Genomic DNA, 14,595 nt, shown 5'->3' on the forward strand with positions numbered 1-14,595 from the left:
TTTAATCATTTAATTTAGATTAAATAATTAAAAATAGTTAGATCATATCCTAAAATATCATTATTTTTACAAATCTATCTCAACTATCGATTTGATTTTGAATACTCAAACTACAGAAAAGATCGATTAATTAGTTAATTAATATTTAACTAATTATTACGAAAATTCAATTCCAATATGTACATATTATGATAGTTGAAGGTAGATTTAATTATTTAGCCTTTAATTTAAGGTTATATTTTATCCATAAAATTTGTCAACCATATTCGTAAAATCTAATATATATAGGAGTGTGAATATCATGTCCATACAAAAATCGTTATTGGGTCGGCTGGAAAAAAGACACGTCCAAAATTTGGTAGCCTCTAATTTTAATGAAAATGACTAGCATGATATATCCACATGATTACTTGTGACACAATAGACAATCCAGGTAGATATAGTATTATTTTATAATCTTTTCCTCCTGTATTATTTTATATTTCAAAATTTTCTATGACTTTACAATGGTATAATTTATATTTAACCATTACGTAAAATTATCGCGATAAAAAAAAACTCGAAATTAAAGACAGACATTAACGACAAAGATGGAGCTAGTCATAATTAAAAATGAGGTGTTAATAACGAATTATCGACGAGTACAATTTAAAAAAAATCATCATTAATTTATCTTTAAATAATAATTAATTTAAACTTTATATTTTTAATAAATCCATCGTTAAATAGTAATTCGTCCAATTAATAATAAAAAAAATAATTAACTGCGTTTAAATACACAAACTTTTATTAAATTTTGGTTTTGTGCGGTAACTAAATTCATGCATTCAAACACTCAACTTTCAATTATTCTTATTTTTCACACTATTGTCAATTGACTCCAAATTAAAGCTAAAATGGACACCTAAAATGTCTACGTGGCTTAAACAACCGATATGATAAACAATGTAGGTGGATGTCTACGTCATCTACATCATTTCAGTTGTTCATGACGATATTAAGTTGTCGAAAATTTATAACAGTGTTAAAAATCAAAACATTCGAAGATCGTGTTTTTAAATGCATAGTTTTTAATCCACGTGCAATACTAGAATTAGATGAATGTTCGTGTATTTAGGCACAATTCAAAAAAAAAAAAAAAACCCATAAACAAAGAAGAATTAGTTCTTATGGTCATTTGTCTTAGTTTTCTATTTGGGAGATGAATAATATACAAAAACTCAAAATAAATACTCCATGTTTCTTTCTTGCCATTGTTACATGCAAAACGGGAAATATATACAGAAACGATCATCAAAGTTGTAAGACAAAAACATGAATATTTCAAACACACATGTTGTGCATTGTTATTACCGTTTGCTGACAAACCATAGGATATGTAACAAATTCCCTTATACCAAATTTTGGAAAATGATCTCAATCTCTCCTTTTGTCACTTCTTATATATATATACACCAACTCTAGCATTCAAACTCAGCCAACATTCTTTGATTCTTTCATTTGATCCTTTTAGCTGTTACAGAGAGCTCTGTAGCAGGCCAAAAATGGCGGCAGCAGTGGCGCGAGACGACCTGATCACGCGGTCCATGAGCCGCAAGGCGAGCTTTGCCTCGGCCAGCACCAAAAGCTGGGCTTCCGCCAGCTTCCGGGAGGCGTTTGGAGCTCAGGGAGGCGACGTCTTCCAGAAAAGTGGGAGGCGAGACGACGAGGAGGAGCTCAAGTGGGCTGCCATTGAGAGGCTCCCTACCTATGATCGGATGAGGAAAGGGATATTGAAGCAAGTGTTGGACAATGGCAATGTGATCCATGAAGAAATCGATTTCGATAATTTAGGAGTGAACAACAAGAAGCAGATCATGGACACCATGTTGAAGGCTTTGGAAGAAGATAATGAGAGGCTGCTTCTGCGGCTTAGGGAGAGAATCGATAGGTAAGAATTTGTTTTAGTGTTTTTTTATTTTTATTTTGCCAAATTTGGAAGAAGAGAAAAAGTGGAGTTGTTTATGTTCATTTCTTGAATAGGGTTGGGATCAATGTGCCAAAATGTGAGGTCAGATTTGAGCATTTGTCTGTTGAAGGAGATGCATTTGCTGGAGGCAGAGCTCTTCCCACTCTTTACAACTCGACTATAAACGCGGTCGAGGTACTGTTTTTTAGCCTTGTGAAAGAATTTTCTTGCAAATTATCACTTGGAAATGAATCTTTCTTGTGTACTTAGGGAATTCTTGGTTTCTTGAGGCTTTTCCCATCTGAAAAGAAGACTGTTAGAATATACTTTTTTCTTGCAAATTAAACTTTTTTGTGTACTTTTTTGTTGTGAATAGGGAATTCTTGGTTTCTTGAAGCTTTTCCCATCTGAAAAGAAGACTGTTAGAATATAATTTTCTTGCAAATTATCACTTGGAAATGAGTCTTCTTAATGTACTTTTTTATGTTGTAAATAGTTGGTTTCTTGAGGCTTTTCCCATCTAAAAAGAAGACTGTTAAAATATAGTAATTTTCTTGCAAATTATCACTTGGAAATGAATCCTTTTTAGTGTACTTTTTTTGTTTTCTGAATCTTGGTTTCTTGAGGCTTTTCCCATCTGAAAATAAGACTGTTATGATATAATTTTCTTGCAAATCATCACTTAGAAATGAATTTTTTTTTCATTGTGAATAGGGAATTCTTGGTTTCTTGAGGCTTTTCCCATCTAAAAAGAAGACAGTTAGGATACTAACTGATGTTTCTGGGATAGTGAGGCCATCAAGGTATGCCTACACAACCACTAAAATCATCATTTCATGTAAAATATTAGTTACATCTTTCATCATTTTAGTATGTAATTAATAACAAGTGCTGTGTTAATTTGTTCAGGTTGACACTTCTTTTAGGCCCTCCGAGCTCTGGCAAGACGACGTTGCTGAAGGCGCTTGCCGGGAAGCTAGAGCAAGATCTAAGGGTATGAACATCTTCAACCCTATGGAAAAAAAACTTCTTTATATATACGTTTCCGTTTTAACGATCCACGCCTCGATTTTTCTGAGAACAGGAGAGTGGGAAGGTCACCTACTGTGGCCATGAGCTGAGGGAATTCATTCCTCAGAGAACTTGTGCATACATAAGCCAGCATGATCTTCACCATGGGGAGATGACAGTGAGGGAGACCTTGGACTTCTCGAGCCGTTGCTTTGGCGTTGGGGCGAGGTACGAGCTCCTAGCAGAACTTTCTAGAAGGGAGAAGGATGCAGGCATCAAACCAGATCCTGAGATAGATGCCTTCATGAAAGCCATTGCTGTTTCTGGGCAGAGGACTAGTTTGGTCACAGATTCTGTGCTTAAGGTCAGTTTTTTTTTTTTTTTTTCTCAATGATTGAATTCAAATAAGATGTTTAAACAAGTGATCAAATTTTATTTGATTGATAGGTTCTTGGGATTGATATATGTGCTGATACAATGGTTGGTGATGAGATGAGGAGAGGCATCTCCGGTGGCCAGAAGAAGCGCGTGACGACTGGTATGTCACAACAAGAACTTGTTCGCTATTTAATTTCACTACGCTGTAAGTGTACGGTGCAATTGTATTAGTGGCGAGTAAGGTCGTATCTCACGAGAATTAGTGATCTAGTATTTGAGGGAAGACTTCAATCTAAATTAATTAACTCTTGAAATGGCTTATTCATCTAGGGTGATCTCGAAATTAGCCTAAGCCTCATCTCAGATGACTAAAACAACAGATTATGAGACATAATTGCCGTCTCCGGTCAATTGATAACCTATAACTCCAAAGGACACTAAAGATCACTAAACACCCTCACCCAAACTCTCAACCTCCTGATTTATCGAGATGACGTGCCTTGCGGCATAGTGAAATAGGAATGCTAATGTTTACACATATATAATGCAAGAGAGAAGTTGGTTGGATATATATCGTAGGAATTTCTCCCTTTAAATTCCTACTTTCTTTTCCTTCATTTTCTACAAAACAGAACTTCGAAGAGGTATAATATTATCACACCAAACGTGGAGGCATAATATTATCCCTCCTCGGAGTGAAAAGAAGTAATGAAAAAGGGTAGGATTCTGTTTCACAGAATATGACATGATAAATTTATCAACCAAAGAGAACACACCCTCGTTTGAACGGAATGCTGATGTTCACACATATCTAATGCAGGAGAGATGTTGGTTGGCCCTGCAAAGGTGTTCTTGATGGATGAAATCTCCACCGGTTTAGACAGCTCCACGACGTTTCAGATCATCAAATACATGAAGCAAATGGTTCACATCATGGATATAACCATGATCATCTCCCTCCTCCAACCTGCCCCTGAAACATTTGAGCTCTTTGATGACATAATCCTGCTTTCAGAAGGCCAGGTCGTGTACCAAGGCCCACGCGAGCACGTGCTCGGCTTCTTCGAGAGCGTAGGCTTCCGTTGCCCGGAGAGGAAAGGAGTAGCCGATTTCCTACAAGAAGTCACCTCCAAGAAGGATCAAGAGCAATACTGGTCAAGGAAGAATGTGCCTTACACATATGTCTCAGATTCCGACTTCGCCTCACGCTTTGAGTCCTCCCACGTCGGGCAGAGCGTACTTGGGGAGCTCCGGGTGCCATACGACAGGAGCAGAGTCCATCCGGCCGCGTTGGTGAAGGAGAAATACGGCATCTCCAACAAGGACCTGTTTAAGGCATGCCTGTCAAGGGAGTGGCTCCTGATGAAGAGGAATTCCTTTGTCTACATCTTCAAGACGACGCAGATCACGATCATGGCGCTCTTCACCTTCACCGTGTTCTTCAGAACGCAGATGAAGCACGGCCACATAGACGATGGGGGCAAGTTCTACGGCGCCCTGTTCTTCAGCCTCATCAATGTCATGTTCAATGGGATGGCTGAGCTTGCGATGACCATTTTTAGGCTCCCCGTGTTTTTTAAGCAACGAGACGCGTTGTTTTACCCGGCTTGGGCTTTCGCCCTCCCCATCTGGCTCCTGAGGCTCCCCATCTCGGTGTTGGAGTCCGGGATTTGGATCGTCCTCACGTACTACACCGTGGGATATGCACCTTCTGCTAGTAGGTAAGAATGTAGACATTTTTCATATTTTCTTGCACGTGTATATTGTTTCTAAAACAAGAAAAAAAAAATGCAGATTCTTCATGCAGTTCTTGGCGTTTGTGGGAATTCATCAGATGGCATTAGGCCTCTTTCGTTTCATAGCTGCGCTTGGGAGAACTCAGGTTGTTGCAAACACTCTTGGAACCTTCACATTGCTGCTGGTGTTTGTGCTTGGTGGATTCATCATTGCCAAAGGTTAGAAATTTGAAGTATTTTATATTACCAGTTTGAATAGTACTAATTTGAGGTAATAGCGACTAAATACACAAACTTTCACATATTTTTGGTTTTGCACATGAACTTAAAGTCCTGCCTTCAAATACACGAACTTTCATTTTTTTCAGAATTTGCACGCGATGAACATTTTCAATGAATGAATGCTGAGGTGGAAGTCAGAATTGTCTACATGTCTTAAATGAAAGTGGATATTTTTGTGTTCCTGTTGTATAATTTTACATAATGCCAAGCTATGTCATCTCGCGTAGACAGTTCTGACTTCTACCTCAGGGTTCATTTGCTGGAGAAATGTTTGTCGTGTGCAAAACTAGAAAAGTACTAAAGTTCGTGTATTTAGAGACAAGATTTAATTAAGATCATACATAAAACTATAAATTTTTAGTCCATTCATCTCTTTTGCCTCATTTTTTTGTTGCTGCAGATGATCTTCAACCATGGATGAGATGGGCTTACTATCTCTCTCCCATGTCGTATGGCCAAAACGCGATCGTCATAGTAGAATTTCTCGATCCTAGATGGTCTGCGGTAAGCCAATATTGACAGACATACCTTTGTAGATCACATTTCATGAGTCTCTCTTATGTTGCAAAACTCGATTTTTAGAAAAACGACGATGAAAGATTTGCTGGAAGAACTGTTGGGGAAGAGCTCTTGGCTGGAAGGGGAATGTTTACAGAGCAACATTGGTATTGGATTTGTGTTCTTGCACTCTTTGGATTCTCCCTCTTCTTCAACCTCTGCTTTGTTGCTGCACTCACATTCCTAAAACGTAAGATTCGAAGCTTCTGCTTCATTATTATGGAGCGTTTACTTTGAAGGATTAGCCTTGATAGATAAAAATAGTAAAAATAATCCCAAAGCTATTGATTATTAATTTCAATCATTTAAGCTAGTTTTGCTTGATTTGTATCCCACTAAAAGGGTCAGATTGAGGATAAAAATGTCCAATCATGCAAAGTAAACGCAATCTTGCATAACTCCATCTATGTCTGTATGCAGCATTGGGAGATTCAAAATCTGGTGGTTCAATCTTGGAGGATGAAACCAAGAACAACAAAACTAATGACCAAACAAATGAAGGTTTGAAAACAAACTACTTTTAGTTTCTCACTATGTAGTATTCTTGTCCTAATCTCTCATGTAATGACTGATTTTGCAGGGAGAAATGCTCAAGAACAAGACAGCAAACGCGGAATGGTGCTTCCCTTCAAGCCCCTGTCGCTTTCCTTTGATCGCGTGAATTACTACGTAGATATGCCTGCAGTGAGTAGCTCTTATACTTCCCATTTTCTCCATCATCATACTTCAAGGGCGTAGAGAATGAAAGTGGTCGATTTTAATAGGAAATGAAAGGCGAAGGGGTTGAGGAGACGCGGCTGCAGCTGCTGAGGGACGTGAGTGGTGCTTTCAGGCCGGGAGTTTTGACGGCGCTGATGGGAGTGAGTGGTGCCGGGAAGACCACGCTGATGGATGTGCTGGCTGGGAGGAAAACCGGTGGATACATTGAAGGGGACATCCGAGTTTCCGGCTACCCGAAGAATCAAGAGACGTTTGCTCGTGTGAGCGGATACTGTGAGCAGAACGACATCCATTCACCACACGTCACAGTCTATGAGTCCCTCCTCTACTCGGCCTGGCTTCGTCTCCCGGCAGATGTCAACAAGGCAAAGCGACAGGCAAGTTTTTTCTCCCATCTTCACGTCTGTTTGGCTAAGCTTATTTTAGAGAGCTTATAAGTAATACTACTAAAAACAAATTAATAGATGTGGCTTAGAAGCGTTATAAAATGAGGTGTCATCTATATACTAGACTCGATGACATTAAAAAACTATCTGGATGCGCTCATACATGACGGTTCTTGCAATATACATATATGACACTTCTGAAGCATCATGTTTGAGACTATATATGATAGTTAGTGGAACATAGATGACGTTTCTCATACATGATGCTTTTTGACCGCCATATATCCTGAAAAAAAAAATGTCATATTCTTGTAGAAAAGTGCCATATTTATTTACAATAAGTGTTTGGCAAAATAAACTCCCAAAAAACTAAGTTTCTCAATTTTAACTTTTTTTTTTCATGACCTCATAAGCAACATTTTACAAAAATTACTCTACTATGGTTTGTTATTTCCATCGTATATTTTCCAAGTTCAATTTTTTTCTCTCTAACTTGTATTTTCTCTCTAGCTCACAATTTCCTCTTTAGTTTAATCATAAGCTTACTTATCCAAATATTTTGACAATTTATAAACTCTTCACGAGCTTATAAGTTCCTTAAACCCTAAGCCCTAAAGCAGGTTATAAGCTCAGCCAAACACCCTCGATTATCTTTCTTCAAAAGTAGCCTTTTGTTTTTTTTTGTTTTTCTCTTGTAATGAACATAAGCCTATTTCAGATGTTTGTGGAGGAAGTGATGGACTTGGTGGAGCTGAACTCGCTGAGAAACTCCCTAGTCGGGCTCCCGGGAGTCGACGGCTTATCAACGGAGCAGAGGAAGAGGCTCACCATTGCAGTTGAGCTAGTTGCAAATCCATCAATCATTTTCATGGACGAGCCAACTTCGGGCTTGGATGCCCGAGCTGCAGCCATTGTCATGCGCGCTGTGAGGAACACGGTCGACACGGGCAGAACCGTCGTCTGCACAATCCATCAGCCAAGCATAGACATCTTCGAATCATTTGATGAGGTATTTTCAAACATACTCATTTTCTCTTTTATATTTTTGGGCTATTTCTCATTTTTTTCTTTCTTTTGATGCAGCTATTTCTAATGAAGAGAGGTGGGCAAGTCATATATGCAGGAGCTCTAGGCAGCAACTCCCAACTTCTAGTAGAATACTTTGAGGTTAGTTTCATTACTATTTTCTTCTCAAATCCATACCTAATATAAAAGAGTCGTATTTTACAAAATTTGATCTGCCTATTATATCCTTCATACTTAATTTAAGGGCAATTGTGTACTTTATGTTTGATGTGGTAATAATTATTTAAAAAAAAAAAAAATACGCGTTTTTTGAGATTATACTTTTCAAAAAACATATATTAAAATTATAAATTATACTATAAAAATGAAAAATGTAAAAATAGAGTCATCAAAATTTATTTATTGAAATAATTTCGAATGCACGTCATCTTTGCTAGTCTATTTCGGGAGTGCCTCAAAACAAAGAGGGCTACAATCCAGCTACATGGATGCTAGAAGTGAGCTCTGCAGCAGTTGAATCTCAACTAGACATGGACTTTGCAGAAATCTTCTCCAACTCTGATCTCAACAGGTACTAAAACACCATTAATTAACCCCCCTAATTTCAACACAAAAAAATGATCTAATAAAACCCTAATCCTATGTTTCCAACTGCAGGAAGAATCTAGAACTTATCAAGAAGCTGAGCAATCCAGAAGCAGAATCACAAGACCTATTCTTCCCCACCAAATACTCACAGCCTCTCCCAGTCCAATTCGTCGCGTGTTTCTGGAAGCAGTACTGGTCTTACTGGAGGAATCCGCAGTACAACGTGATCAGATTCTTCATGACGACGGTCATCGGCCTCATCTTCGGAGTCATCTTCTGGAACAAAGGAAGCACAATGTAAGAGTTCATATATACTCAAAGATTAATGCTTCATCAGAATATGAGACTTTTTGTCTTAAACAAGGATTTTGCTTTTCTAGGCATAAACAGCAGGATCTGCTGAATCTTCTTGGAGCAATGTATGCAGCTGTGCTGTTCCTAGGTGGAACAAACACATCTGCAGTTCAATCTGTTGTTGCAATAGAGAGAACTGTGTTTTACCGTGAGAGAGCTGCAGGGATGTTCTCAGCATTGCCTTATGCATTTGCACAGGTGAAATGTCATGATTTGTTATGGTTGGATTCTACATTTGGCTTAGATTAATTTAGTGTACTTATTTGTTCAAATCCTATTAGAGATGGATGAATAGTTAATGTGCTAAGTTAGCTACTTAACTGATTAGGAAAAACAAGTATAGGAAGTTAGAAAATGAAGGGGATATTAAGCAATTAATAAATGCATACACACCATTGAGGAACAATCAAGTGGTGTCAGTGACGGAGCTAGGAATTTTCATTACAAAAGGCTGAACCTGAGATTTCATGTCTGAATATTCTCTAATCTTGGCAGGTATCTGTGGAGACGATCTACATCGCGGTGCAGACATTCTTGTACAGCCTTCTTCTCTACTCGATGATTGGATTCGAGTGGGGAGCAACCAAGTTCTTGTGGTTCTACTACTATGTCTTCATGTGCTTCGTCTACTTCACCTTCTACGGCATGATGCTTGTGGCTCTCACACCTAGCTACCAAATTGCTGCAATTCTCATGTCTTTCTTCCTCAGCTTCTGGAATCTCTTCTCCGGCTTCCTCATCCCAAGAATGGTAAGAAAACACCAATCTTTTCTTTTCTTTTCTTTTCTTTTCTTTTTTATTGATGAATGAATAATTTTAAAGGTTCCGTGATAGTAGACTCGTACCTGAGACTTTTGACGTCCAAATTTTTTGGTTTTTGAAAATTTCAACCAGTTTGCCAAACTTTTTTAGGCTTGTAACTTTCACCGTTTTGTAAATGTATGATATTTTTTTTTTGTTTTTTAGGCTTGCAATTGCAGGACAAATTGTTTTTCCAAGCTCAATTTGTCTTATTTGTGCCGAATTTTTAAAAATTTGTCCTACTAATGCCGAATTTTTGAAAATTTGTCCTACAATTGCAAGTCCGAAAAAATTTGTCCTACATTTGCAATACAACCAAAGTTACTGTCCTAAAAAAACTTTGAGCTCTCATTCTGGCCATTGAAATTGAAAATTGGGGCAAATGAACGACACGGATCGATTTTAATGAAAATGGTTGAGTGTACTGTGAGTGGAGAAGGGGTCTCACTCAAAAAGTAGTGTTAAATTTTTGTAGACGTCCCCAAATGATAAAAATAGACTATTTTTTCTGAGTATTAAATTTGCAAATAGGGTTTTGCAATTAAGCCAAAAGGAAACCCTTATATTGTTTAATTCTTGGACTAATTTCATGTCAATTTTTTCAAACAATGGCACAACCCTTCAGTTGATCCCGGTGTGGTGGAGGTGGTACTACTGGGGCTCCCCGGTGGCGTGGACGATCTACGGGCTCGTGACGTCGCAGGTGGGAGACAGCATGGAGCTTGTTCATGTTCCCGACCATGGCGACATGCCTATTAAGGACTACCTTAAAGCTTTCCTAGGTTATGACTCCGATTTTCTTGGATATGTTGCCTTGGCTCATGTTGGATGGGCTCTGCTGTTCTTCGCAGTCTTCGTGTATGGCATCAAGGTCTTGAATTTCCAAAGGAGATAACTAAGTTTGGAAGAGAAGGATGAATTGGATTTAGTTGTGTATATGATTCTATTGTTTGTTTGCATTTCATGGAGGAATTAATAATTGTAAGATGAAATGTCACTTTGATTGCCTTCAATGGAAATAAAAGTGTTTCAAAATTCCACATTTATTACTCCCTACGTCTCACGAATCTTGACACGTTTGGTTTCAGCACTGGAATTAAGGAGTTATAGATTAATGTTTTAAGTGTGTAATTAATAAAGTATAAAAGTGATAAAATAGGAGAGAGAATGTAATAAAAGTGATAAAGTATGAGAGTGAAGGTAATAAAGGTGATAAAGTAGGAGAGAAAATGTAATAATTATTACCTTATTTGGAAATGTGTCAAGATTCGTGAGACGGCCCAAAAAGGAAAACGTGTCAAGATTCGTGGGACGGAGGGAGTACATCTCTATATTCCACAAATATATACCAAGAATTAGAGTAATTAATTATAAAATCCCACCTCAAGAGTCACATGCCACAATTAGTTCATGATAAATTCTTATCATAAATTCACGATTTTATTATTCTATTAACTAGATTGAAGTACAAAAAATCAGAACGGCAAATTCCTAGCAGTACAAATCACTTGCATTACACAACACTTTGAAAAGACCAAAAAAAAAGGAAAAAAAAAAGAAATTGAAGTTAATAAAAGAAGTAAAGAAAAAAGAAAAATAGTCAAACTTTGATTTACATTTAAAAAAGGAAAAGGCGTCACAAACTTTGCATTGATCATTTACATTCAAAAGTCTGATTTCAAGTGTTTGAGTTAACAATCTTGCTGAGTTCTTCCAACTTCCTCAATCTGAATTTCTCACTTTCACTCACCAACTGCATGATATATGTGAGAAATTATTGATATATATATATCATTGATAGAATTTATATATTGCTAGTAACTTTGAATTAAACATAGAAATTTACCTCCACAAGGGTATTGGTCAATTGAGCTTTTTCATTGTTTTTTTCTTGGAAAGTCTCCATTGCTTCTTTGTATTCTTTCTCCTGTGCCAAATTTTCAAGATGCACAAATGCAAAAATTTCATATTATATATACCAAGAAAACTAACCATAACACTATTCTTAATTTTGGTCTAATTCTCAAATGGGTAATTTTAAACACAGCCCCCAATTTTATCACTATAGCCTCTTATTTATATAAATAATTAAAATAATTATAATTATACTATATTACCCTACAGCCCCCATTTAAATTACTCCAATATAATCGTCTTCTTCAAATCTTCAAATTAACTTAATAGAACGAAAATATAGCCCCCATTTAAATTAACAAATATAATCGTCTTTTTCAAAACTTCAAATTAATTGAGTAGAATGACAAAAAAAAAAAACTGAATAGAATTTCACAAATTATTTCATATTGTCTTCTCCACTTGCCAGCGGCTTTAATTAGCTTCTGCATCCCTTTTCAAAAAGCTTCTGTTTTTCCATTCTTCAAACAAATTCTCGCGATTGCTTCTCCCTTTCCCCACCAAATTATTAACCTCCTTGTGTTTTCAAAAGGCTGTTGTTTTTCCACAAAAATTCTGTAAAAGCCTTCACCATCTAAACCTTCTATGAGGCGTCGGATTTCTCCAATTTCACAGTGAATGACATCTTCTCTTTGGCGGAGGCAGTGGCCGCCAGCAGACGATGTGCCGTTGCTGGTTAACGAAAGCTATTGCGTGGAGGCGATGGGGAAACATGTTGATAGTAAATTTAAATAAATAAAAAATTGGGATTTGTGCTCAAGCTAAGGAATTAAATAAGCTCCTTCGCCGGATTGCTCACCACGCCAGGCAATCTATCTATGTGCAGTGAAGAAAAAAGAAATAGAGAGAGAGAGAGAGATCGGAGGCTATACTTTTTGAGAGAGAGAGGAAGAGAACGAAAAATGGGAGGTTATAATTTTTAATCTTTATTTTATTAGAATTTTTAAATGAATCTATAAGGGTGAGATGGTAATTACATTAATATCTTATTATTTTTATAAATAGGGGGCTATAATGAGTAATATGGGGGCTGTGTATAAAATTACCCTTCTCAAATAAATACTTTTAATGATGTTCAATATGTCGTCTACTGTTGAAGGGCCAAGGCCCACGGATACATAAAATTGGGCTTGTGCGGACTTGGCCCATTAGTGAGTTTTAATTTACAAATCTTCACTATAGTCTTTCTCTCATTAAAAAAAAAAAAAAAAAGCTATAGTCTTTCTCTCGATTTTGCATGCAATAATTTATAAATGGCTGAAAATCACTTTTTGTCAGCCGCTATTGTTGATTATATAAAATTGAATTATCTCATCAGATAATTGGCTGGTGGAAATAATACATTATTCCATCAAACAATTTAAAATGGATAAATGCTAGAAATTTTTGTCAAAGTGAGTATTTTTTTTTTATTTATACCTTATTAAAAATGGGTATATTTAAGAGTCAACACTTTATAAAAATCATGAGAGAGAGAGAGATGTTACTTTCTTGTGGCAGATTTGGGCGAGAGATTTAAGGTCGCGATTGGCCAAGTCAATTTTCTTACGCACAGCTCCAACTTCCTTTCTCATTGGATCAGTCAGCACTTCCAATTCCTATTACATTAATTAATTCTCAAAAATTTATTTAAATATCATATTCAGCTCCATTTTCATAACTTTTAAGTAATAGCTATGAAATTTGTAGATGAAAATCCACCATATATAAAACATAAATTAAAATTAATTAGCTAACTTCTTGGGTTTTTTTTTCTTTTTTTTTATAGCTATTTTCTTTTGAGTGCATGCACAAGTATTTGCTAATAGTTATTATAAATATTTGGGATTCTAGCAAATAAAATCATGAACTATTTCGAATTTGCAATTTTGACGTGATTTTTGAAGTGGCAAATTAAATCATCATCTTTTCAATTTTTGCAATTTAGTCCCTCCAATTTTTTTCGATCGTCGGATTGATTGGAGCTTACGTGGATTAGTTTGCCATGTAATATTCATATTACTACGTTGTTTTCTATAAAATTGTTGAAAATTGAAAATTATGGTGTAAATACAAGATACAATCCCTTTCAAATTTGGAAAAAAATAATATTGAAACTGTACGAAACGACGTTGTTTAAGCCACACAAAAACGAGGTCATCTTTACTAATCAATGTAAGCTCCAATTCAATACTGTAGTGACCGAAAAAAAAATTGGGAGAGACGAAATTGCAAAAATTGAAAAGGTGGTGATTTAATTTGCCACACTTCAAAAGTCACATTAAAATTGCAAATTCAAAATAGTTCGTGATTTTATTTACCAAAACCCCTAAATATTTTGTTTTGTAATACCATTATTCAATATTTTATTTATTTGTATCAAAACAATGTATTATGCTTACTTCCCAAACTTGCGCTAATCGTCTGGTTTCCTCCTCGGCGCGGCTGAGTTGAGACTCCACCCTCTCTCTCACTTCCATTTTCTTCCTCTCGATCTCTTCTTCTCTCTCTAGATACGACGAGATCGCCGTCTTCGTCGCCTCGCATTCCTCGCCGTCGTCCGTCGACGGCCGGCCGTTGCTCCCCATACTTGCAAGACTCATCATTCTCCTAGTGTTTAATTTCTATATATGAACAAATTGTGGTTGCTTGGTCCCTATATATATTGAGCCCTTTGAATATTCTTAGGCACGTTATGATTCATCCACTTTATTGCTTTTACTTTAATCATATTATTTCCTATTATGTTTTAAAAAAAAATGTCATCATCTTAATTTAATCGTATGTTTTTATGTGCACATGCATATGATTTAGTGTTTTCGGTTCAATTTTAGTATTATGTTCAAAATTATATATTTATTAGTACGCATCACGTGTATATTTTGATTGTATATCAATTCTATTATAATTAGCA

The 14,595-nt window shown here is 36.4% G+C and overlaps 2 protein-coding genes across 2 annotated transcripts; one reads left to right on the top strand and one right to left on the bottom strand.

Moving 5' to 3' along the window:
* Window positions 1–1,459: 1,459 nt before the first annotated feature.
* LOC131006186 (pleiotropic drug resistance protein 2-like) lies at window positions 1,460–10,912 on the top strand. Its single transcript, XM_057933367.1, has 20 exons — window positions 1,460–1,930; window positions 2,023–2,143; window positions 2,663–2,751; window positions 2,858–2,942; window positions 3,033–3,323; window positions 3,407–3,497; window positions 4,158–5,058; window positions 5,132–5,292; window positions 5,756–5,859; window positions 5,938–6,103; window positions 6,334–6,414; window positions 6,494–6,597; window positions 6,678–7,010; window positions 7,738–8,028; window positions 8,103–8,186; window positions 8,483–8,616; window positions 8,703–8,930; window positions 9,014–9,185; window positions 9,483–9,737; window positions 10,414–10,912. The coding sequence occupies exons 1-20, from the start codon at window positions 1,545–1,547 to the stop codon at window positions 10,681–10,683; spliced, it is 4,347 nt and encodes a 1,448-aa protein (XP_057789350.1). The 5' UTR covers window positions 1,460–1,544; the 3' UTR covers window positions 10,684–10,912.
* A 297-nt stretch (window positions 10,913–11,209) lies between these two features.
* On the bottom strand, window positions 11,210–14,332 carry LOC131006193 (uncharacterized). Its single transcript, XM_057933374.1, has 4 exons — window positions 14,084–14,332; window positions 13,190–13,300; window positions 11,635–11,715; window positions 11,210–11,541 (listed from the first exon to the last, which is right to left on the bottom strand). Exons 1-4 carry the CDS (start codon window positions 14,285–14,287, stop codon window positions 11,467–11,469), a joined length of 471 nt encoding a protein of 156 aa, XP_057789357.1. The 5' UTR covers window positions 14,288–14,332; the 3' UTR covers window positions 11,210–11,466.
* Between the last annotated feature and the right edge of the window lie 263 nt (window positions 14,333–14,595).

The sequence above is a fragment of the Salvia miltiorrhiza genome, chromosome 1, assembly GCF_028751815.1.
Source record: "Salvia miltiorrhiza cultivar Shanhuang (shh) chromosome 1, IMPLAD_Smil_shh, whole genome shotgun sequence".
Lineage (NCBI taxonomy): Eukaryota > Viridiplantae > Streptophyta > Magnoliopsida > Lamiales > Lamiaceae > Salvia > Salvia miltiorrhiza.

What these genes read in the sequence shown, in the direction of transcription:
- LOC131006186 (XM_057933367.1), top strand. Translation starts at nt 1,545, where the DNA reads ATGGCGGCAGCAGTGGCGCGAGACGACCTGATCACGCGGTCCATGAGC. An exon ending in CGACTATAAACGCGGTCGAG is followed by an intron (nt 2,144 to 2,662) that starts GTACTGTTTTTT and finishes CATTGTGAATAG; the next exon opens with GGAATTCTTGGTTTCTTGAG. An exon ending in GAAGAAGCGCGTGACGACTG is followed by an intron (nt 3,498 to 4,157) that starts GTATGTCACAAC and finishes TATCTAATGCAG; the next exon opens with GAGAGATGTTGGTTGGCCCT.
- LOC131006193 (XM_057933374.1), bottom strand. Translation starts at nt 14,287, where the DNA reads ATGATGAGTCTTGCAAGTATGGGGAGCAACGGCCGGCCGTCGACGGAC. An exon ending in GATTAGCGCAAGTTTGGGAA is followed by an intron (nt 13,301 to 14,083) that starts GTAAGCATAATA and finishes TTAATGTAATAG; the next exon opens with GAATTGGAAGTGCTGACTGA. An exon ending in CCCAAATCTGCCACAAGAAA is followed by an intron (nt 11,716 to 13,189) that starts GTAACATCTCTC and finishes AATTTGGCACAG; the next exon opens with GAGAAAGAATACAAAGAAGC.